This window comes from Heterodontus francisci, chromosome 20, assembly GCF_036365525.1.
Source record: "Heterodontus francisci isolate sHetFra1 chromosome 20, sHetFra1.hap1, whole genome shotgun sequence".
In the NCBI taxonomy this organism is placed as follows: Eukaryota; Metazoa; Chordata; class Chondrichthyes; order Heterodontiformes; family Heterodontidae; genus Heterodontus; species Heterodontus francisci.
In genome coordinates, this window is record NC_090390.1 from 22603830 (window position 1) to 22626571 (window position 22742).

General features: G+C 42.2%; 1 protein-coding gene across 9 annotated transcripts in view; it reads left to right on the plus strand.

Annotated features, from left to right (window-relative positions):
* Positions 1–22742, plus strand: part of jmjd1cb (jumonji domain containing 1Cb) — a 412655-nt gene that overhangs the window by 371196 nt on the left and 18717 nt on the right. For 7 of the 9 annotated variants that reach the window (XM_068052430.1, XM_068052429.1, XM_068052433.1 and 4 more), the window contains 11 exons: positions 2421–2635; positions 3219–3371; positions 7897–7989; positions 8423–8550; positions 11588–11777; positions 16068–16276; positions 16995–17276; positions 17624–17795; positions 18095–18185; positions 20499–20629; positions 20716–20832. In XM_068052430.1, coding sequence (XP_067908531.1) covers positions 2421–2635; positions 3219–3371; positions 7897–7989; positions 8423–8550; positions 11588–11777; positions 16068–16276; positions 16995–17276; positions 17624–17795; positions 18095–18185; positions 20499–20629; positions 20716–20832 — 1781 coding nt within the window. Of the gene's footprint in view, positions 1–2420; positions 2636–3218; positions 3372–7896; positions 7990–8422; positions 8551–11587; positions 11778–16067; positions 16277–16994; positions 17277–17623; positions 17796–18094; positions 18186–18295; positions 18495–20498; positions 20630–20715; positions 20833–22742 lie in introns of those variants that run through there. The other 2 variants (XM_068052431.1, XM_068052437.1) reach the window with 2 other exon arrangements.

Here is a 22742-nt window from a genome sequence, read left to right on the forward strand (position 1 = left end):
ATTACTCATGGAGATGAGAAATGCTAACAATGAGGAAAGGCAAATGGTAGCATTGGGAATTCCATCTTTAGCAGGACAAATGGTCTGATTTATATCCACAGCTAGGAGCTCCAAATGGTGTGGTGTTTCCTTGGGTGCGAGGATAAGGAATATAACTGGCTAGAGAAACTTTTGGGAAGGGAGGAAAATGAGGCAAAGTCATGTTTATGCGACAAAGCTGTTGGCAAGTAACAAAAATAAAGGAGATAGCTTAGAGAGACTTGGACAAATTATGTAGATAGCTTAAATGGGTCAGGTGTATTTTAAGGTGGATAGGTGTTGGATGATGCCTGAGAAGAAGTAACAGCAAACGTGTATAGCATGAAAGGTCTCATTTTGTACTGGACCGGTACATTTGCGAGACTTGGGAAAGCCCTAGGATGCATCACAGTTGGAGGATCCTGATGCTGTGGTTTATGTTGTCAGGTCCAGAACACCAGATGTTTAAAAGTAAGTAAGGTTGGGACGAAAAATTAAACCAGAATTTGAATGCAGCCCACTCAGTTAATGGAAGAGGTGATTTGACCTCTGGTGCTGCATGTGTAGGTGGAGCATGGTCCCCTTATTGTCATGAATTGAGCAGTCGTAGGCTGTGTTTGTGAATTGGCATAGCCCATTACAGGCCGCTATATTGTGTGTAAAACACTACCCCAAGTCCACAGTCGTTCTCGTTATAAAACCCGAAGACAGGGCTGACCACTAGAAGTGCTAAGTTTTAGAAGATGAGACTCGACAGGAAATGAAGGGGGAGTTGCAACAAAAATAGCATGTGCCCACTAGTTGTGGAGTGCACTCAGTGCCACTGCACTGTGGTTTTCAATGGTCATCAGACAGCATGCGATAGCTCAAAATATGGCAACTGAAATGCAGGCAACTTGAGGAATTCTGCCAGGTATCCAAGAACTGTGGTTGGTAGAATTGGTTCGGCTGAGGAGCAGAGCCACTAGGAGTTCCTCCTATTTGCTTTCTCCATGCACTGGTTGACTGAAAGTAAATAGGTTTGGGGAAAAAGCAACCCCTCAAATATGGAAGTGTGATGCCACATAAAGGGGCAGTCAGTGGAGTAGTCAGTGGAAAAAGCTCAGCAGCATGTTAGAAGCCACTGTACAGTGTAATAGCGTGCAACCAAGTCCTCAGCTGTCCCAGCAAGATGGTCCAAAATTAAGGCCTCTTCCCTGTCTTTTGATACCATAATAAATAAATTCAAATAGAGTGGTACAATCAGGAGAAATTACAATGAAAATACTGTAGTATACAAAATGGTAATCTGCCATGTGAATGCCTGTCTTTTGACAAGGAAAAGAAAGTGCATTAGGTTCTCTGAATTTTTACAAAACATTTTGAAAAAACTCTAGTTTGCCTACCTTTAATATTAATGCAGACTCATAATCAAAGGGATACTGGAATTTGCTGCAATATGTGTACCTTTGCATTATGTGGAAGGAAGTGCATTAGTCTAGGTGAAAATAGTTGGCGGTCTCCAATGTAGAAGTTATATGGCCACCTTTTAGAATCCCATCTTGTTTTCCAGTCTCATATATCCTGTGATATTTTCAGTAAATCCAGAAATTATTAATGTAAAAATGTTGAATGTGACATTGGAACAAAATAATTTTTTCCATTAGTCAAGTAACTAGACTGTTTAATGCAAAGAATTACTGAGTATAGTGACTGTAATAACAGGAAGTGCAATTGTGAAGCCCTTATAAGGAGGATGTTGGAGCATATAGAAAAGCTATCAAGTTGAAACTGGGAATAGGAGATTACTGTTATGAAGACATGCTCAAATACTGGTGCTATTCTCACTGCAACAGAGAAGGTTAAGGAAAGACCCTGATAAGAAAAATTCAAAATTCTGAAAGATATTGCGAGGATAACTGGTGAAAGGCTTTTTCCATTGGTTGTTGAATTCATAACAAGACAGAGACTGAGGATTAGCATTAGAGGAACAATGGATCAGAAGGGCACATTATTAGGATGTGAAGTGCTTTACCATGTGTTGAGGCTGAGATTATAACATCATTTAAAATGGAATTGTGTTGGAATTTGAAGATGAAAACACTAAAGCATACAGGGAAAGGGCAAGGAAATGGAATTGGAGTAAATAGCTCTAGTAGGAGGCGGACACAAGGAACCAAACGGCCACTTGCCGTGCTGTAATTTGAGAGATCATTTATAGTTATTGAAAGCAGTAAGCTACTAACTATACAGTTGTTGTCAGAAAAAAAGGAAGAAAGACTTGCATTTATATCGCGCTTTTCATGATCACCAGACATCCCAAAGCACTTTACACCCGATGAAGTACTTTTGAAGTGTTGTAGCATATAACCTGTAAATATCATGCTTCCAGTAAATTGACCTTTCCCTTTCTGCTTTCTCAGACTGGCATTCAGTAAGAATGGAGTATTAAGGATAGATGGATTTTCAACTCCAGACCAGTATGATGATGAAGCAATAAACCTGTGGTTACCCAGTGACTCCACAGATGTGGATTTGGACATAGAATCTTCCAAATACATTTTGAGAAATATTGGAGATAAATTTTGCCAAATAGAGACATCTGAGAAGACCGCTGTCAGTTGGCTTAAATCGGATGGTAATAATTAGCCTTTGTTGACTGTGTTTAGTTACTGAGCTGTTTGTGTAATATGCATTCTAGGTGTGACTTAAAACTTGCTTCATTGGAAGTGCTAGGATTTGCATGTTGTCACATTCAACTTGTTTATTATTTGTGTTGCAAGATAAATCTCTCTAACATAGTGCTGTGGAATAATTTAGCAATATTGTGTTGACTTGACAAAAGGCTGCCTGTTTCAAATTTGCAAGCTGTAGTATTGGGGATAGTTTATGCGATTTGGCAAAATAAGTTGAAATAATACATAAATAGATGGCACAAGCAAATTGATTTGTCAAAATTTATATGCATTTACATTTGTGTGAAATATATATCAAACATTTTTAGATTCCTACGTTCTATTTGCACATTTTGGGTATATGTGCCTCAGTATAATTTTGTAGTGTGCCAGAACAGACATCTCAACATTCCTACCATGCCTAATCATTACTTTTAAAGATGGTGTAGTCTAAACAGTGCTACAAAATGCAGTCAAAGCTGGTGACCTTTCTCCTATAAACTGAAAGTTTCAGTGTACAGTAACAGTGTTTGTTTTGTATTTTAGCCAAAATAGCCTGGAAGAGAGCAGTAAAAGGAGTTCAGGAAATGTGTGATGCTTGTGAAGCCACATTGTTTAACATCCATTGGGTTTGCCAGAAATGTGGATTTGTGGTCTGTTTGGACTGTTACGGAGCAAGGGAAAGAAGGGCTTCTAAAGGTCAGTTTCTGAATTGATCTGTGGGTAAAACAAAATGCAGGAAATGCTCATAAATTGTTCACTTTCAGGTATGTTGTTTCTAGCACCATAATTTTTGCTGATTGGCATGAAAATCCTTGTTAATTTTCACTTTTCCACCTATGCTATTTTGCTCTCATAATCTAGGAAATTACCAAATCGTTATATTAAGTAATGCATTCATCAGTCTGGAGAGTCACCCATGTGTAAAACACGGTATATGTCCTAGTGTAGTTTTATGGAAATTGTATCAAGATGTGTCAAAGCCTGCTATGAAATTGATGTGCCTATTCAAATCTTTAGGTATGGGTGTAACATTCAGTGTCTCCAAGGCACATGTTAAAATGTTCTTACTCAAAGTCCATAGAACACAGTTTTGGTGAAAGGGGAATATTTTCAGATAGCTAAACACTTTTTGCTTTGTTTTAACCTTCTCCCTAACAAATTAGTGAATGCTGTAATTTTCAATTTCCTCTCCATCATTTAAAATAATTTAAAACAAGCACAGCTAGCTTGTTTGTTGAGATTTGTTACAAGTAACAGTTCTGCTGTCCTGGCCAACATTACTACTTCAATAAACATCACCACAGCAGATTAACGGCTCATTATGTCATTGCTGTTTGTGATAACTTGCTGTGTGTAAAGTTTCTGTCATATTTACCTACATTCCGACAGTGAGTGCACCTCAAAAGTGGGCTGCGTGTGAAGCATTTGGGACATCCTGAGGGCATGAAAGGCTACATAAGTGCAAGTTCGCTCATTCTTTCTTAAAGTTTATTGTAGCTCATTTTACAAGGTTAAAGGACAATACAGTAATTGACTGCAGTACCCAACCTGAATCTGTTGGACATTTTCTTTCACTTGTTTTAACACTTAGAATTCTGGGTTGCACATTTGATGGTGCGTTTTTGCAATATTTTGACCTCCGTTAGCATATTTTCTCCAGCGTAGCGGGAAACCTCCATTTATCCTAATGTCTTTCCATGTTCATCATTGATACAAACCCGGCTGTCCAGGGTCAGGGCTGGAGCTGAGTCCAGAGTGAAACAATCTGAAACTCCATGAATGGGCTGGTCTTGCAACTCTTGAGTTTCACATCATGCGGTGTTAAGTCCATTGTGCTGTTAAACCTAGTTTATAAAGTGCTCAGTGGGTTGATTTGTAAACCTATCTGACCTTAGTTTAAACATTTTGAGAGCTGGGATTCTCCCAATCCTCATATAAGCATGTATGTTTCCAAATATTGTGAGAGTGCTCCATGCGTATGTATATATGTATGAACATACATATGTTCAGTATAAACAAGGTTCTGCAGGCTGGAGCTTGACCAGTAGCTGCTGGGCTCTGTGTAAGGACACCTTCACCTACTTCTCTTTTATTATTCATTTCATGGGATGCAGGCATCGCTGGCTAGGCCAGCATTTGTTGCCCATCCCTAATTTCCCTTGAGAAGGTGGTGGTGAGCTGCCTTCTTGAATCTCTGCAGTCCATCTGGTGCAAGTACACCCGCAGTGCCGTTAGAGAGGGAGGTCCAGGATTTTGATCTGGCGACAGTGAAGGAACAGCAATATATTTCCAAGTCAGAATGGTATGCGAATTGGAGGGGAACTTGCAGATGGTGGTGTTCCCATGTGTCTCCGGTCCTTGTCCTTCTAGGTGGAAGAGGTATTGTCGAAGGAGGCATGGTGAGATGCTGCAGTGCATCTTGTATATGGTACACACTGCTACTGTGCGTCAATGGTGAAGGGAGTGAATGTTGAAGGTGGTGGATGGGGTGCCAATCAAGCAGGTTGCTTTGTCCTGGATGGTGTGGAGCTTCTTGTGTGTTTGTTGGAGCTGCACCCATCCAGTCAAGTGGAGAGTGTTCCATCACACTCCTGACTTGTACCTTGTAGATAGTGGTCAAGCAGTGAGGAGTCAAGAGATAGGTTATTCGCCGCAGGACTCCAACCAGTGAAGAGTTTTCCCTTGGTTCCCATTGACTTCAGTTTGGCTGGGACCTGTTGATGCCACATTCAGTCAAATGCTCCCTTGATATCCAGGGCAATCATTCTCACCTGACCTCTTGAGTTCAGCTCTTTTGTCCCTGTTTGGACCAAGGCTGTAATGAGGTCAGGAGCTGAGTGGCCCTGACGGAACCCAAACCGAGCATCAGTGAGCAGGTTACTGCTGAGCAAGTGCCGCTTGATAGCACTGTCGATGACTCTTTCCATCATTTTGCTAATGATCAAGAGTAGACTGATGGCTGTAATTGACCGGATTGGATTTGTGCTGCATCTTGTGGATAGGACATACCTGGTCAATCTTCCGCATTGTCCAGTAGATGACTGTGTTGTAGCTGTACTGGAACAGCTTGGCTAGGGGCGCGGATAGTTCTGCAGCACAGGTCTTCAGTACTACAGCCGGAATGTTGTCAGGACCCATAGCCTATGCAGTATCCAGTGCCTTCAGCCATTTCTTAATATCACAATGGAGTGAATCGGATTGGCTAAAGACTGGCATCTGTGAAGCTGGGGACCTCAGGAGGAGGCCGAGATGGATCATCCATTCGGCACCTCTGGCTGAAGATGATTGCAAATGCTTCAGCCTTTCCCTTTGCATTGATGTGTTAGGCTCCCCCATCATTGAGGATGGGGATATTTGTGGATCCTCCTCCATTTGTTAGTTGTTTAATTGCCCACCACCATTCACGACTGGATGTGGCAGGACTGCAGAGCTTTGATCTGATCCGTTGGTTGTGAGATTGCATAGCTCTGTCTATTCCTAGCTTCTGTGACACCTCATTTTTAGGTATGCTGGGTGCTGCACCTGGCATGCTCTCCTGCACTCTTAGTTGAACCAGGGTTGACCCCTTGGTTTGATAATGCAAGTGTGAGGGATATGCGGGCCATGAGGTTACAGATTGTGGTTGATTAGAGTTCTGTTGCTGTTGATGGTCCACAGCGCCTCATGGATGCCCAATTTTGAGCTGCCACATCTATTATGAATCTATCTCATTTACATTGGTGGTAGTGCCACACAACACAATGGATGATATCCTCAGTGTGAAGACGGGACTTTGTTTTCACAAGGATTGTGCGGTGGTCACTCCTACCAATACTGCATCTGCACAGGTAGATTGGTGAGGACAAGGTCTCGTAGGTTTTTCCCTCTTGGTTCCCTCACCACCTGCCGCAGACCCAGTCTGGCAGAATATCCTTCAGGACTCGGCCAGCTCGGTCAGTGGTGGTGCAACTGAGCCACTCTTGGTAATGGACATTGAAGTCCTTCACCCAGAGTACATTCTGTGCCCTTGCCACTCTCAGTGCTTCTTCCAAGTGATGTTCAACATGGAGGAGTACTGATTTGTCAGCTGAGGGAGGGCAGTAGGTGGTAATCAGCCCATGTTTGACCTGATGCCCTGAGACTTCATGAGGTCCAGAGTCAATGTTGATGACTCCAAGGGCACCTCCCGACTTTATACCACTGTGCCGCCACTTCAGGTCAGTCTGTCCTGCCAGTGGGACAGGAATGGTGATGGTGGTCTGGGACATTGGATGTAAGGTATGTTTTCGTGGGTATGTCTGTGCCAGGCTGTTGCTTGATTAGTCCGTGGGACAGCTCTCCCCATTTTGGCACAAGCCCCCGGATGTTTGGAAGGAGGACTTCGCAGGATTGACACGTTGTCATTTCCAGTACCTAGGTCGATGCCTGGTGTTCTGTCCAGTTTTATTCCTTTTCAACTGTTGTGTAGCGGTTCTGTAAACCTGAGTGGCTTTCTGGGCCATTTCAGAGGGCAGTTAAGAGTCATCCACATTGCTGTGGGTCTGGAGTCACATGTAGGCCAGACCAGGTAAGGGCAGCAGATTTCCTTCCCTAAAGGACATTAATGAACCAGATGGGTTTTTACAACAATCGACAATGGTGTCGTGGTCACCTTTAGACTAGCTTTTTAATTCCAGATTTATTAATTGAATTCAAATTTCACCATCTGCTGTGGTGGGATTTGAACCCATGTCCCCAGACCACTAGCATGGGCCTCTGGATTACTTGTCCAGTGACACCAACTCCCCCATTCCCCTTCTCCAGATTCCCCCAAACACATGCTTGCCCATTTCTGAATCACCACATTGGTAGAGACTATCTTTTGTCATTTTTCCTGTTTGAAGGAGCACATTCCTTGCAAACCTCCCAAGTTATATGATTAATGTTTGAATCATGCTGGATGGATATTGCTCAAAAGCAAAAAGTTCAACTTGGTAGAAGTAAAGTTTAAGAACTGCTCGAGTCACAAAATTTAGCATTATGTCGGAACTCCAAATTTTATCCTCCAAGAAAATTCATTCTTGGATTAACATCAAACATTTCCTGTTTTCATCACTCAAGATATGTTTATCACTGATGCAACTGGTATGACTTCCACTACTTAACTTCACATTAGATTTTCTCCTCATCAAAAATGGTTCTAACAAATAAACATTAAAAAACCCTAAAATATTTCTTTTTTGTTTTTTTGTGTGGATTGTAGCTGATAAAGAGCTTTATGTCTGGCTGAAGTGTGTCAAAGGTCAAGTTCATGATTCAAAGAGCCTGATGCCCACACAGATTATCCCTGACAATGGTAAGATTCCACAGTTGTGGATTGATTTTGGGTTTATTTTGCTCAAGTTCTGGTAAAATATAAATATATATATATATACCACAACAAAGCATGAAAGGTTTAAAAAAGATCACAATTATTTTGGTGTGTTTTCAAGTTGTACTCATGTACTATGATCATACCCAGGTAAAGGCCAAGGGAAAGCTGTGTTAAGTACTAAAGCCAATTTGAAAAGAGAAACAATATATACCTTCACACCATAGCATCACATTAAAAACACTGCCATGTGAAGTTTGAAGCAATCCAGTATTCCTGTTGCCGAAAAGTTTTTGAGCAAGGTGGCACAGGTTACATAATGCAGCTTGTTGCCTGAATTATTTTTGTCTATTTTACATATCATCTCCTGCTGTACAAAACAAGCATACTAAATGTTAATAACTGATCTTTATTTTAGTCTTAACAGATATTGGAGACATGGTGCGTTCCATCAAAGACAGCTGGGAAATTGCTGCACATGGCCCATGTACCGGTGAACAACGCGTGCAACTTGCCACACTCTCAACAACTAATGGATTTTCTCAGGTATAGTACTAATGTGACCTTTAAATGACCTTGGCTTCATACAACATTTTAATTATAATATCCAGGTTGGTAAAACTCATACATTATATTCGTGAGTTGTTGGATATTCCATCCAACCTGGTTAGGGGAACCCCTGCAGGAATTCACAATCTTATGGGAAAACACCACTGCAGACGCATGGATTCTAGCAGGCATTGAAAAGATGTGTTGTGATCAGATCCTTTCCTGGTAATAGTGCTATCAGCTGACGGAAACAAACTACTCACATCAGCCATGAATAGAAAAGGTTCACCCTAACCAAGAGAAGAAACGTTTCTACTCGAGGAATTTTGTAGTTATCAAAGATTGCATAATAAGAAATAGGAGCAGGAGTGGACCTCATTGCCCATCGAGCCTGCCCGACATTCGGTATGATCATGGCTGAACTTGGGCTTCAACTCCGCTTTCACGTCGGCTGTCCATATCCCATGATTCCCTGAGAGACCAGAAATCTGTCTATCCCAGCCTTAAATATATTCTATGATGGAGCATCCAATACCCTCTGGGGTAGAGAATTCCAAAGATTCACAACCCTTTGAGTGAAGAGATTTCTCCTCATCTCAGTCCTAAACAATCGGCTCCATATCCTGAGACTTGTGGCCCCCCGTTTTCAATTCCCCAGCCAGCCGAAACAACCCCTCAGTGTCTATCTTGTCAAGCCCCTTCAGAATCTTGTATGTTTCAATTAGATCGCCTCTCATTCTTCTAAACTCCAGAGAATATAGACCCAAATTACTCAGCCTCTAATCATAGGACAACTCTGTCATCCCAGGGACCAATTTAGTGAACCTTCACTGTACTGCCTCCAATGCAAGTATATCTTTCCTTAAATATGGAGACCAGAACTACACACAGTATTCCAGGTCTGGTCCTTTAATGGGTCTCATAAAGGAACAATTGCAAGTTCCACAGATTCAGTTTCAAGAGGGCAAAGTTAGCAGAACACTCTGTAACACCTAAAGTTCTCAAAGTGCCTTTCTGTGGATGCAGTGCAGACAGAGACAGCATCTCCACATGTATCCATATCTGGATGATTAGTTCAGCTGAGGTCTGCTGGCATTGATGTGGATAAGATATTCAATAAAACCAACAACCTTAATTCATAGCCAGTTGCCAGTTATGACACAAGCAGAAGCTAATATTTTTAATTGCTTTATTTTTGACAACCTAGCTGAAAGTTTTTTCTGCTTTCAGATCAATTTACGCTACACAGGATTCTGATAATCCCTTTTTAAAAAGGTTCTGAATCCTAGCATGTGGTTATTTCGTAATTTTACAGATGGCAGCAACCATCTTTGTGGTTCCCAGAAATTAACTTTTCATGCTATCATTTCAGCTTATCAACCAGTGATTCTCCCACAGACCACTTAGCAACCATAAAAGTTTGACCAAACCTCTAAACGGGACCGAGCTTAGGACAGTGGATTTCAGGGCAGTCCCCTGCTACAGCTTATACCACGGTTAATGATAACAATACATCCCTGACAGGAGAAAGTGACCATGTGTAAAGGGAATTAGGCTTAGGTCAAGTGGGCAGCAGAGCCCCTGGCAAGTCAGTGGATTTGAAGTGAAACCAGTAAGGCTAATCTGTGGCACTTCCAGACCATAGTTCAGAGTAAAGCCAATATATTTGTAATCCATTCCAAACCACTGCATCAAAGAACTGTTAATGCACTGTTGTCAGGTTAAGCACACCATGGGCTGGATTTTACCAAGCCCACAATGTCAGGCTCCGTGGCGGGGGGTGGGGTGCCTGGAAGATGGTTCCGGCAGCGGTCCACCATGGAGGCCGACGCCAGGAGGGCCCAGCCCGATCCTCCTGGTGGCGGCAAGGCTGCGGCCCCTCCCAGCCGCTGGGCGATGGGATCTGGATTTAAATATTTAAATTACTGACATGCATAAATTTAAATCAACTTGCCTTAATTCTTTCTGGCCCACCGTGATCTTCGGTGCGGTAGACGGCACTCCCATGCCTTCAATTCCCCATCCGGGGAAAGCCGGCATGATGCTGGTGGGGGAAGGGGGAGGGGTTACGATTTTTAGCGTGGCGGGTGGGGGACGGGGTCAATTAAATGTAATGGGTGTAGGGGATGGTGGGAAGGGGTCAACTTTAAACTTTGTGCAGTCTGGTGGGGGTGGGGGACAAGGTCATATTTAAACAGTAAGTGTTTTGGGGGGAAGGGCAAATAGTTAATGTAATTGTTATTTTGGGGTGGGAAAAGGGCATTAGAAATGTATTTGATAACTTTTAGGGGGGGTGTAGCTTTAAAAATTTACATTGGCCAGAAGGGCTGGCTGCCCTTTAAAAATGGCGCCAGTGCCTGCACACAGACAGCTGACACCATTGCTGGGGACGGACAGCCCAGTCCCTCCATGTGATTGGGGGGGGGTGGGGGAGCGGCCACCCCCAGCTATTTAAATGAGCTGCCGCGCTCTTTGCCACATGGCCCACGCATGTGGGCTGCCATTTTATGAGCTCGCGGGCTCTTAAAATCCAGCCCCATTTATCTGAATTAGTCTACACAGATGCTCTCTGTTGTTTCATGGTTCATCCTCAGGAGGGAAGATGCACCCCGAGGTTGCTCAGAATATTTTCAAAAATTGGGAATATTAGACAAAAGACTTATTTGCCTCAGTGGAGCTTAGGCAATTGCTCCTTTTCCTTGACATGGTTACTGTATGTGTTTCCTTTGTTTTTTCTAATTCCTAATGGGTACTGCAAAAGTTACAAGTTCTAATGGCTTTGCTAAATACAGTTCTCTGCGATCATGACACTGAGCACAGCCACTGCTAGCAGAAATGGTTACTGATAGTTTGAGAGTGGCTCAAATATTATATCTGAACTTGGAGCTATTCAAGTTGAAATACTGATCATTGCTAGACAATGACTTTTAGATTACAGTCTGTCTTCCCCAGTGATAGATACTTGGATTCGTTTCTTGGTGCCGTTTTCAAGTTTAGATTCTTACTTTTTGTAATTTCTGTTGCCTGATTCTAGAGTGTCCTCAATCACAGCACCATCATCTCAGTGGCTAAACAGCACTCTGCATCCGAGAATCCCGAGACCAATGGCAGTTCCAGCAGCCCTGAGTGCAACATCACTACAGAAAGTAAGTTCGCACCGTCAGATTCTCCCCTACACTGGTTGGCAGACCTAGCGGAACAAAAATCCAGAGAAGAAAGGAAAGGTAAATGGGTACAAAAAAATGCAAAATTATAATCATCAAAAGTCGCTGTCATTTCTGACTACCAAAGGCCTAACTGAAGAAGTGACAGTTAAAGTACTACAAAAGGATCAAAGTCTAAATCCTTATTCATTGCCCACGTACCAATGATGTTAGCTAAGCTGAGAGTCATGTGAAAGGTTTTTTGTGGGCCTCAGTCACAAATCCACAGGGAACTTTTTATTTTTTATGTCTTTTATCAAATTCTCAAAATTTAAAACGCATCCCACTCCAAATTCATATGACTTTTGAGCAAATGCTCTTCATGTTAAGTACCTAAATACATCTTAACCAACTTATAATAAGTTGGCATCATTCTTTGTTTTTGCTTTCCCAGTTAAAGCCCAAACACAGCCGCCTTTTATATGGACTGCAATATATGCATGCCAAGCAATTCCAGAAGGCACTTTGAGCTATGAAATTTCAGTTAGTACAAAAACAAGATTGAGATTTATATAAAGGCAAAATAATACAGATGCTGGCAATCTGAAATAAAAACAAAAATGTTGGAAATACCCAGCAGGTCAAGCAGCATTAGTGGAGAGTGAAACAGATTTAACATTTCAGGTTGGTGATCTTTCAGTAGAACTGAAAAGTGATACAGATGTAGCAGGTTTTAAACAAGTACAGTGGCAGGAAAAGGGCTGGAATTTTATGGCCCCCCAGCGAGTGGGCTGGGGGGCAGCAGTTCCTGACGCCTTCTGGCCGTGCTGCAATCATATGCGGGGCGACGATGAGAAATGGCCCGCCTGCCCCAGGCCAATCAAGGCCCTTAAGTGGCAAATTAACTGCCACTTAAGGGCCTCCTCCTGCTGCCGCGAGTATTTTACCCAAGGCGGGCAGATGGCAAAAGCCCCAAGGACTGTGCCCTACAGAGGGCTGCCCCCGAAGCCCCAAGCTCCACCGCACAACACTCCCACCCACCTGCCAACCGACCCTCCTTGCCTTGTCAGGGCCCAGACGATTGTCCCCAGCGAGGCCCCAAAATCGCAGCATTGTTCTGCGGCGGTCCTTCCTCTATCATCAGATGGCTGTGTGAAGTCACTGGTGACTTCACAGTGCCACTGGGAACGGTGGCCACTGCTGGGACCAAGAGCTGACGACCCACTAATTGGCCAGCAGCTCCATTAGGTGGGACGGAAGTCTCACCCAAGCCCAATTAAGGCCCAGGGGAGCGAAAAATCCCAGCATGGCTCCCTAGGCCCGGCGGAGGCGGGTTCACCCAGACTTTTTGGCCCGTGGGCGGGGCCTCTTGCCCAATGTAAAACTCCAGCCAAGGTGTGGGGAGGAAAGAACAATAGGTAGGTCCGTGATAGACTGGCAGGCAGGAGAGATTAACTGACAAAATGAATGATGATGCAAGGCAAAAGGCAGTGGTTAGGGGTCAAGTAAAGAAATAAACGGTGGGTCTAGAGGTATTTTACATAGCAAAAGCAGAATCATTGCCAGCACCTGCTGTCGGAAAAATGGGAGCAGTGATTGTGATCTGAAATTGAACTAGATGTTGAGTCTGGACGGTTGTAAAGTGATTTATATAGTCTTTCACCCCTTAAAACTATTTTCAAATGTGTCTCAAATTGCTTTATGTAGAATGGATTACATGCTGTATGTTGAGAGACAATAACTATTTTGCATGAGCCGAGATCCCACAAATAGCAATAAGATGAATAGCTAATCAATGTTCAATGGTTGAGGGAGGAAAATTGGTTGAGGTTCTTGAAGGGTCATTCTATTTGAATAATGTCATTGGATCTTCACTTCACCTGAGCAGGCAGATGTTCAACATACTACCTGAAGGACAGCATCTCTCTTGCAATATGGTACTCCCTTAGTCTACTTTGGCCAAGTTTATGCACTCAAATTCTAGGGTAAGGCTTGAACCTACAACCTTCTGATCAGAAGTGAGAATGGTACCAACTAGTTTAGCAAAATAATAGGTAGTGGATTTGATCATGGATTTTCTTTTTTCTGCCCAGTCCATAATATCCATAATATACTTCAAATGTGTTTCTCTTATTTTAATCGATTTTGTTCTACTGTCCTCAAATGCTTCCATAAATTCATGGGCTCTTTGCCCATTGTACCTCCTTCATGGCCTTAGTCTCTCTTAGTCTGATTTTATTGCAGGCCTCTTTCCCAGCTGCCTAATGTGCCTGCATGGATCTTTCCAACTCAATATGTTTTTAATAACTCTTCATGCTGTCTCCAGGGAAGGAGGCAAGTTGCAAGTTAAGAAGTAGCCATTCTGCAATTATCCATGTCCTAAGCCAAGTGATCCTTGGAGGAGGGAACAGTGAAAGAAGAAGGCCTTTAATTTAGGAGCACATTGCTTATCCACTGGTTTCACCTTCCCATGTTCATATAATTGCTGAACATCTGTTATCAATATTTCTAATAAGCTGTTTCCTGCAGAGTGAGATTTTGCATTACTTTCACTTGTAGCGGAAACTGTAGTGGACCTAAATTTTATTTGAGAAGTTATTAGTTCTGTTTCTCACCCAGCTTTCCTTTTGACTGATTGCTGGTTGTAAAACTAATGAAAGCTGCAGGAGTCCTTCCTAGTCACGGATGGCAGTCGGTCGATGCTGACTTTCATTTTTCTTTGTTCGTGGAATATGAATGCTGCTGGCAAGGGAGCATTTTACTGCTCATCTCTAGATGCCCTTTGAAGATTGGGGTGGACTGCCGCCTCGATCTGCTCCAGTCCTTGTCGTGATGTTTTCTTAAACATATTGATCAAAAAATTTGCTCCCCTATCTCCTTTCCACTATTTGGTGGCCTAGAGTATACACCCACAAGTATATTGTTCCTTAATTCTAACCGATGTAGCTTGTGCAATTGCTGTTTATACCCAATTACTTAATTGGAATGTCCACAAAGGCAAGCATGCTGCTGGTGACTGTACTACAAAATGAACAAAGTGGCGACTGTGTCATCGGGCACCAAGATGCCCCTTAAGAAGAGTTTTGCCTTGTGCTTCCAACTGCCACAAGATGTACATTTGGCATTTGTACATTGGGTAAAGTCCACAAACTTGCATTTGTGATTTTTGGGCTCGCTAATATTTGTGCCAACATTTTGGGACACAGTAGGCTGAATTTTATAAGGCAGTGAGCTAAGAAGGCGTGGCGCATGCATGACTTGTGTGCCACAGAGCCCTCGTGATATTTTGCGCAGGGGTTCATTTAAATGCAGTGGGTGGAACAGCTGCCCTCGATGACATGGAGGGGGTTGCCACTCCATCCCCACCAACAGCGTACGGCGCCACCGCACAGGTGCCGGCACCATTTTTAAAGGGCTTCAAGCCCTTACTGGCAATTTTAATTTTTAAAGTGACATAGAGGGCAAATTAAAAGTTATAACTTTATTAACTGATTGAAGCTCCTCTGCCAGCCAATCACCATTTAATATATTTTACACTCAGGAAAAACTTTACTTCCCATCAGCAACTTTGCCCCCCAAACTTTGTTACCTCTGCCCTTCAACCCCTTCCCACCATCCCCTCAGCCAATACAGTGATTTTTCCCTGCTTCCCCCACCCCGCCCTGAAAATTTCACTCCCCACCCCACCCGATTCTCCAAACGGAGATCCGAAGGCGCGGGAGTTCCGGCCACCAGCCGGAATATCGGCGTGGGACGGCCATCTGGTCAAGGTAACTTATTTTGCATTTATTTTAACTTATTTTAATATTTAAATGAAGGCCCCGCCCACACCGAGGCCTCGTTGCAGCCGGTAAAATGCGGCGCGGCCTTCCTGGTGTTGGGGGTCGTGGCGGGCCTCTCCTGGAAGTATTTTCCGGGCCCTCCCTGCAACGATGCCAGACGTCAGAGGGCTGGTAAAATTCAGCCCAGTATATGAGTCATTTGAGAGATGTTCTTATGCTGGTATAAATGGGGCAGGTTGGGCAGCAAGGAAATCTGATTGTTACAGAACTACTTCCCATCAAAACCATTCTGCAATATCAATGCATTTTAGAAAGTTGTTGCGTGAAGAACTTTTACATTTATGTAATTTATGCCAGAGTTTACATTGTACATTAGTTCCATTCAGATTATCCTGCTGGGGAAATCTAATTGTCAGCTGGTTTTAGTAATTCTACATATTAAGGTACCATCTGTCAGCCAGTTTTAGTAATCCTACATATTAAGTTACTGATGGTTCTGTTTCCATGCTGCAGCAATGTTGTGATTTTAGTATAATGCTGTTCTATATTTGCACAATAAAATATCTGTTTTCTTTTGGTTTGGTTACAGAAACCAAAGAATTACCTGTGTCTAAGGCAGTGAATATTGAATTAAACCAAGTGAACAAAACAGAGAATTGGAAAGCTGCTACTGTGTGTCTCAGTCACGAACATGGCTCAACTCTACGAGATTTACTTACCTCAACAGCTGGCAAGTTGCAGTTCGGCTCAACTGATGCTGGCATTGCCTTTGCCCCAGTCTTTTCTGCAGGAACCCCTGTAAGTACTTGTTGAGTTCTATAATGCAGAGCAGCTGCATCAGTAAGAGGGAGGAGGTGAAAACCAACAAAACATAGCTGCTGTCAATCCAATGACTTACTGTTGCCAATACTTGAATTCAAGAGCTTTGAGGAGCATTTATTTTATCCATGGTCCTTTATTTAACAGTAGAAAACTAGCACGGTGTAAGCTATTAAAGAGTAACAGGAGGGTGGAAATGTTTATGTAATGGTGTCAGTGCAGTTTGCCTTCGAACATTTAAAAGCGCTAATTTATTTTTTATCTGAGCCAGTTTTACAATTTCAGAAGAGCTCCGAACTCTAGTACTTGCTCTGAAACTGGTTCCGTTGTCGAAATAGACACAACAGAACATGAATCGGAAAAAAAGCAGCCATATTCATTGCCCATCACTAACTTTACCTTCAACTCTGCCAGTTTAGTGGTAGCGATGTGGAGTCAAAATAGTGTCTTCTGTAGCCAACTTTTCAGAAGCTTGGCTGCAAGATGTGCTGTGTTTTAAGTTCTTTTTACAACCAGTGCAGTTGCAGCGACAAGTAACTGAATCATCTCGATTCAATTCCTGTTTTCTACCCTAAGTGGGTTGTAATGGACAAAATGATCTTGTGAGCTCCGTAGACTTCGTCATTAGTATAAAGTGTCTTCATTGCATATACTTGATGAGTATTTGTCAGTACTGCCTTTGTACTTTTCCTTTTAGACTGGCAGAGGTGCACGAAGCATGCCAAACCTCTTAGATGACATAATTGCATCGGTTGTGGAAAATAAGATCCCAGCAAATAAATCAGTGAAAGTAAGTGGGAAAGAAGAAACAAAACAGAATCCACAAGGAGAAGCTAAGAAGCTCAATTTAGATATGATCAGCAAAAATCATTCTGAAGTACCGCATTCTTGGCTTTGTGATGGATTCTTGCTCTGGCTCCAAGATCCTGGAAATCCCAGCAATTGGAAGATATTCAGAGAATGCTGGAGGCAAGACCAGGTCTGTACAAAATGAGATTCAAACAGTTAAAGCATATATAAATAATTAGTACATTATCACTGGGCTTAGGTTTATGCCTACTGATATTGGATTATGAAACCACTTAAAGGTAATGCTATTATGATTTAATTGAAAGTATTAATGTTATAATTGAAAGTTTAGACATTGTTCACCGTTAGCAGACGTTAAATTAAACTTAAGATGATTTATTTACTGACCTATAAGAATCTGTGCAAATATGTTTAGAAACTAATTCATTAGAAATTGTTCTTTATTTAAAGATATTCTCTTTAAATCTGTTCTCCTTTTGACCTTCCTTCACCCTTTCAAAACTCTTATCTTTTCAGCCTGTTCTGGTATCTGGTTTGCACAAAAAACTAAATTCCAACGTATGGAAACCTGAAAGCTTTCGTGAGGAATTCAGAGACCAGAAGGTTGATCTAGTTAACTGCAAAGATGGCAGTATAATCTCCAGTTTAAGGATTGAAGACTTCTGGGATGGTTTTGAAGATTTAACCAGTAAGTGACATTCATATGGTGTCAGCGAATGATTCAGAACTGTTTGGGTGCAGCCAACAATTAAAATAAATTAACTGTCTGGGTTCATGATTTCATTTGCAAAGTGTCCTTTGCTTTTTTTCAACATATGGTCAAATATGTTTTCTTCTTAAAGGCAATTTTAGATGAAATATTTGAAAGTCACTAAAAAATCTTCCTTATGAAAATATTTTGCAGAAAGCACCAAAGCAGTTCATGCTTGAGAGCTTTGTGTATTTATAATCTGTCCAGAATGATTTAAGTCTTTATTCTTTGTCCAGAACGATTGAAGTCCAAGAGTGGAGAGTCTATGTTACTGAAGCTGAAGGATTGGCCCTTTGGTGAAGATTTCAGAACCATGATGCCTTCTAGGTAAAAGCTTCAGTTAAAAATGCATTCTGAATTTTGACTGATGGCTCTGGTTCTGGCTCTGACTTTATAACTAGTTGCATTGGCACGCTTCATTTATCCTTCCTTTTTAGGTCTTCTGCAGAGGATACGATTCCAAAGTGAACAGGCAGCAACTTGCTCCCACTTTGCTGTCAGTGATAGAACCAGAGAAAAATTACGGCACAGAAGGAGGCCATTTAGCCCATCGTGTCCGTGCGGCCACAAAAACTAGCCGCCTAATCTAATCCCACCTTCCAGCACCTGGTCCATAGCCTCACAGGTTACAGCACTTAAGGTGCATGTCCAGGTACCTTTTAAATGAGTTGACGGTTTCTGCCTCCACCACTGCTCCTGGCAGTGAATTCCAGACACCCACCACCCTCTGGGTGAAAAGGTTTTTCCTCATGTCCCCTCTAATCCTTCTACGAATCACCTTAAATCTGTGCCCCCTGGTAATTGACCTCTCCGCTAGGGGAAACAGATCCTTCCTGTCTACTCTATCTAGGCCCCTCATAATTTTGTACACCCCAATTAAGTCACCCCTCAGCCTCCTCTGTTCTAAGGAAACCAACCCTAGCCTATCCAATCTTTCCTCACAGCTACAACTTTCGAACCCTGGCAACATTCTTGTAAATCTCCTCTGTACTCTCTCCAGAGCAATTATGTCCTTCCTGTAATGTGGTGACCAGAACTGTATGTAATACTCCAACTGTTGCCTAACCAGCGTTTTATACAGTTCCAGCATTACATCCTTTTGTATTCTATACCTCGGCCAATAAAGGAAAGCATTCCATATGCCTTATTCGCTCTATCAACCTGTCCTGCCGCCTTCAGGGACCTGTGGACATGCACTCCAAGGTCTCTCACTTTTTCTACCTCTCTCATTATCCTCCCGTTTATTGTGTGGTCCCTCGCTTTGTTTGCCCTCCCCAAATGCATTATCTCACACAACTTTCTGGATTTAATTCCATTTGCCACTTTTTCGCCCACTCAACCAAACCATTGATATCATTCTGGAGTCTATAGCAATCCTCTTCACTATCAACTATATCAGCACATTTTCCAATCGTGTCTCCCACATTTAAGTCCAAATCATTAATATATACCACAAACAGCAAGGGACCAAACACTGAACCCTGTGGAACGCCACTGGAAACCGCTTCCCATTCGCAAAACAATCCGTCGACTACTATCTTTTGTTTCATGTCACTGACCCAATTTTGGATCCAACCTGCCCATTCCCCTGTATCCCATGGGCTTTCATTTTACTAACCAGTCTTCCATGCGGACCTTGTCAGATGCCTTACTAAAATCCATGTAGACCACATCCACTGCACTATCCTCATCAATCCTCCTTGTTATTTCCTCAAAAAACTCAATCAAGTTCGTAAGACATGACCTTCCCTTAACAAATCCATGCTGACTGTCCCTGATTAATCCATGCCTGATACTCTGACCTGTCGTTTTGAATAGCATGAAAGGGCATCAAAGTGGCTTATCCTCTATAATAAGACATATATTGCAGTTACTTGCTTCCCTTACAGTAGATGTACCACTGGTGGCATGGATAAATTTAGTAACTTGGAAATTGTAATAGATGAACTTATATCCTCCCTGTGATGCAGTGTGCTTGGAGTTGCGCTACCTTGACCTTATATAAAAAAAATTAAAAAAAATTTAAGCATATAGAAAATTACAAGTAAAAGGCATTTCGCCCTCCTTCCCACTCTGGTCACTATATCCCTCAGACCCCTGTGTTTCCAGAAACCCATCTAGCTGCGAGATATCTGCACTCATCTAATTCTGGCCTCTTGAACATCCTCGATTTTAATCGCTCCACCATTGTTGGCCATGCCTTTAGGTGCCTAAGCTCTGGATCTCCCTTCCTAAATCTCCCTGGCTCCCCATCTTGGTTTCCTCCTTTAAGACACTTCTTAAAACCTACCTCTTTGATCCAGCTTTTGGTTATCTGACCTCATCTGCTTATGAGACTCAGTATCATTTTATTTTATAAAGCTGCTCTGAAGCGCTTTGCAACATTTTATTATGTTAAAGATGCTATGTTTCTTGAATCTATGTATTTGTAACAGCTTTCTTCAGTAACTTATTTTAATGTTATAATACAGTTCTGTGTGAATAACCTACTGTTATTGTACCTTGTAGTTAAACTTTTCTTTGTGAAAAATACGTCTGCATGATCATCATCAGTATTCTTCATTTTTAAGTTAAGTCTTTGCAAAGTCTCTTTTCCTGCACATATAGAGTCAATGCTGTCTTTTATTTCCTTTCTTTTAGGTATGATGACCTTATGAAAAATTTACCAGTGCCAGAGTATTGTGATCCTGAAGGAAATCTGAACCTGGCATCCCGGCTACCAAATTTCTTTGTACGACCAGATTTAGGGCCCAAACTGTACAGTGCTTATGGTAAGCAGAAAACACCCTGCAGCGTACACTATAATATGTTCTTTGTTTTGAAAGGACTAATTTGTAAATGATTGCATAATTTACAGGACAGTCAACAGTTAAGGAACATGGAACTACCAACCTCCACCTAGACATTGCTGATGTGGTCAATGTCCTTGTTTATGTTACTGTACCAAAAGGAAATGGAAACAATCACAGAGCAGGTAATGTTCTCAAAGCTTCAATTTTACTGTGTGTGCTTGGTGGATTTTTTTAAAGGAGTTACTACTGCATTGTTTCCAGCTGTTCAGTCTCTCCATGAGCTAGACTGGAATGTTGAACATACCAACAATTGTAACAGCTTGCTGCAGCAGTGAAGTTTAAATATAATGGTTTGCAAAAGCCTTCACCTCAATCAGATCACAAATGCATCCACTGGCTTCTCAACTTTGGTTTGTTGGACAACAGTACCCAGCAACATGAAGCTCATGAACCTGAATTTTCTGAAAGCGTCCATGGCATACACCATTGTTATGGTGGAGACCTTCCCAGAAAATTATGGCATAATTGCCTTATGTCATTACATGCATCACCCCAGAATTTTCTGGACTTCTTCCCAGTTGCCCAGAGACCCTCACTCATAATGTTTAAAGGCTAATTATCAGAAGCTCCGTTCTCCATTAAAATCAGTGACACAATCGTGTTTGTTGAATTAAGGTCATTGAAATTGCCACAGCCATTTAGAACATTACAGAATGGTGCTGGAGGGCTCAGAATCAATGAAGTATTCAGTTGCACAATAAGTATCTGACTACTGACCTGCTCTAGAAACTTCATTGAAATCTTGAACCTCAATTAAGTAATAAAATAAGTGTTTTGACAACCAGTCATGTACTGATTTCCACCAGCTGATATTTTAATATTAAACTTGTGTACTTAGCATGGATTGCAACCTGTAATGAAATACGGCTTGGGACTGAATGTAGTTCCGGCAATAGCCCCATTTATATGGGTCCCTTCTTAAAGACAATTTTATATGTTTATTCTATACTATGGTTTCAGAATAAACTCATAAATCAAACCAACCTGGACATTCTGTCCATAGATACTATGACCCATCCCCATGTTTTCAGATCAGGCTATTGCTCCTGAATGTGTCTCTATTAAATAACATATTGTTCCATTCTGTGTCTGGCCCTAGTACCTTGGATGTGTGTGAGACATTGACTGCGTTGCTGTCACTCCACCACTATGCTTGCTGTGGCATACTATAATTATTTTTCCAGCAAATTGTAGTGTGGCTTCACCACTAGAACATTGGGGAGCACAGTGCTGCTTAGGGCCTAGACACCTGAAAGCATGACCACCAATGGGAGCGATGGAAATGGGAGATGCACAAGAGGCCAGAATTGGAATAACACAAATATCTTTGAGGATTGTAGAGCGCCAGAAGGCTAAAAGGGAGGTTGGAGATAGGGCAATAATTTGTAAAAATAAACACCAACTGCAGCATCGCCTCCCACAGAGACCCCCTGGAAGCTGCGCTGCCCTGCCAGCATCCTAAAGTGTAACACCATGACCATGCAAGGTTAGGCAAGGCTCACTCAGCTACACAATGTACTCACCAAGATGACAACTCATCAAACTCCCTAACGCAGTGATTGCATAAATCCACAAATTCGCTGCTGCAAACTTCCAAACAAAGCACTACTTAGAAATGCTGAAGAAGCCTAAGGAGATCTGATACAAGAACCCAACCACTGAACAGAAACAAGGAGCAATAGATTATTTTGGCACCTGAGCCTGCTCACAGCATCATACATTTCTTTGACACTTCTGAGGTGGCAGAGAAAAACTGGCCAATTCCCCTTCATTCAAACCAAGGGGATTGGCATCTTCAAATGCGTAACTGAGATTCATGCAGTCTGTCCAACTGGTCCGTAGCCATCATCTCAGGAGTCGGCAATTGCGTCCAAAATGGAAACTTTACCCCCACTAACTTGCTGAACAGTTGCATCAATCTCCCTGGACTTGCAGTGGAGCCACTGCCACAGAATGATGGTCCGAGCCCCAGACAATACAGTTTTCCCAACAATTTTGTAATTGGTGCAGCATGTGTATATATTGTTTCAGA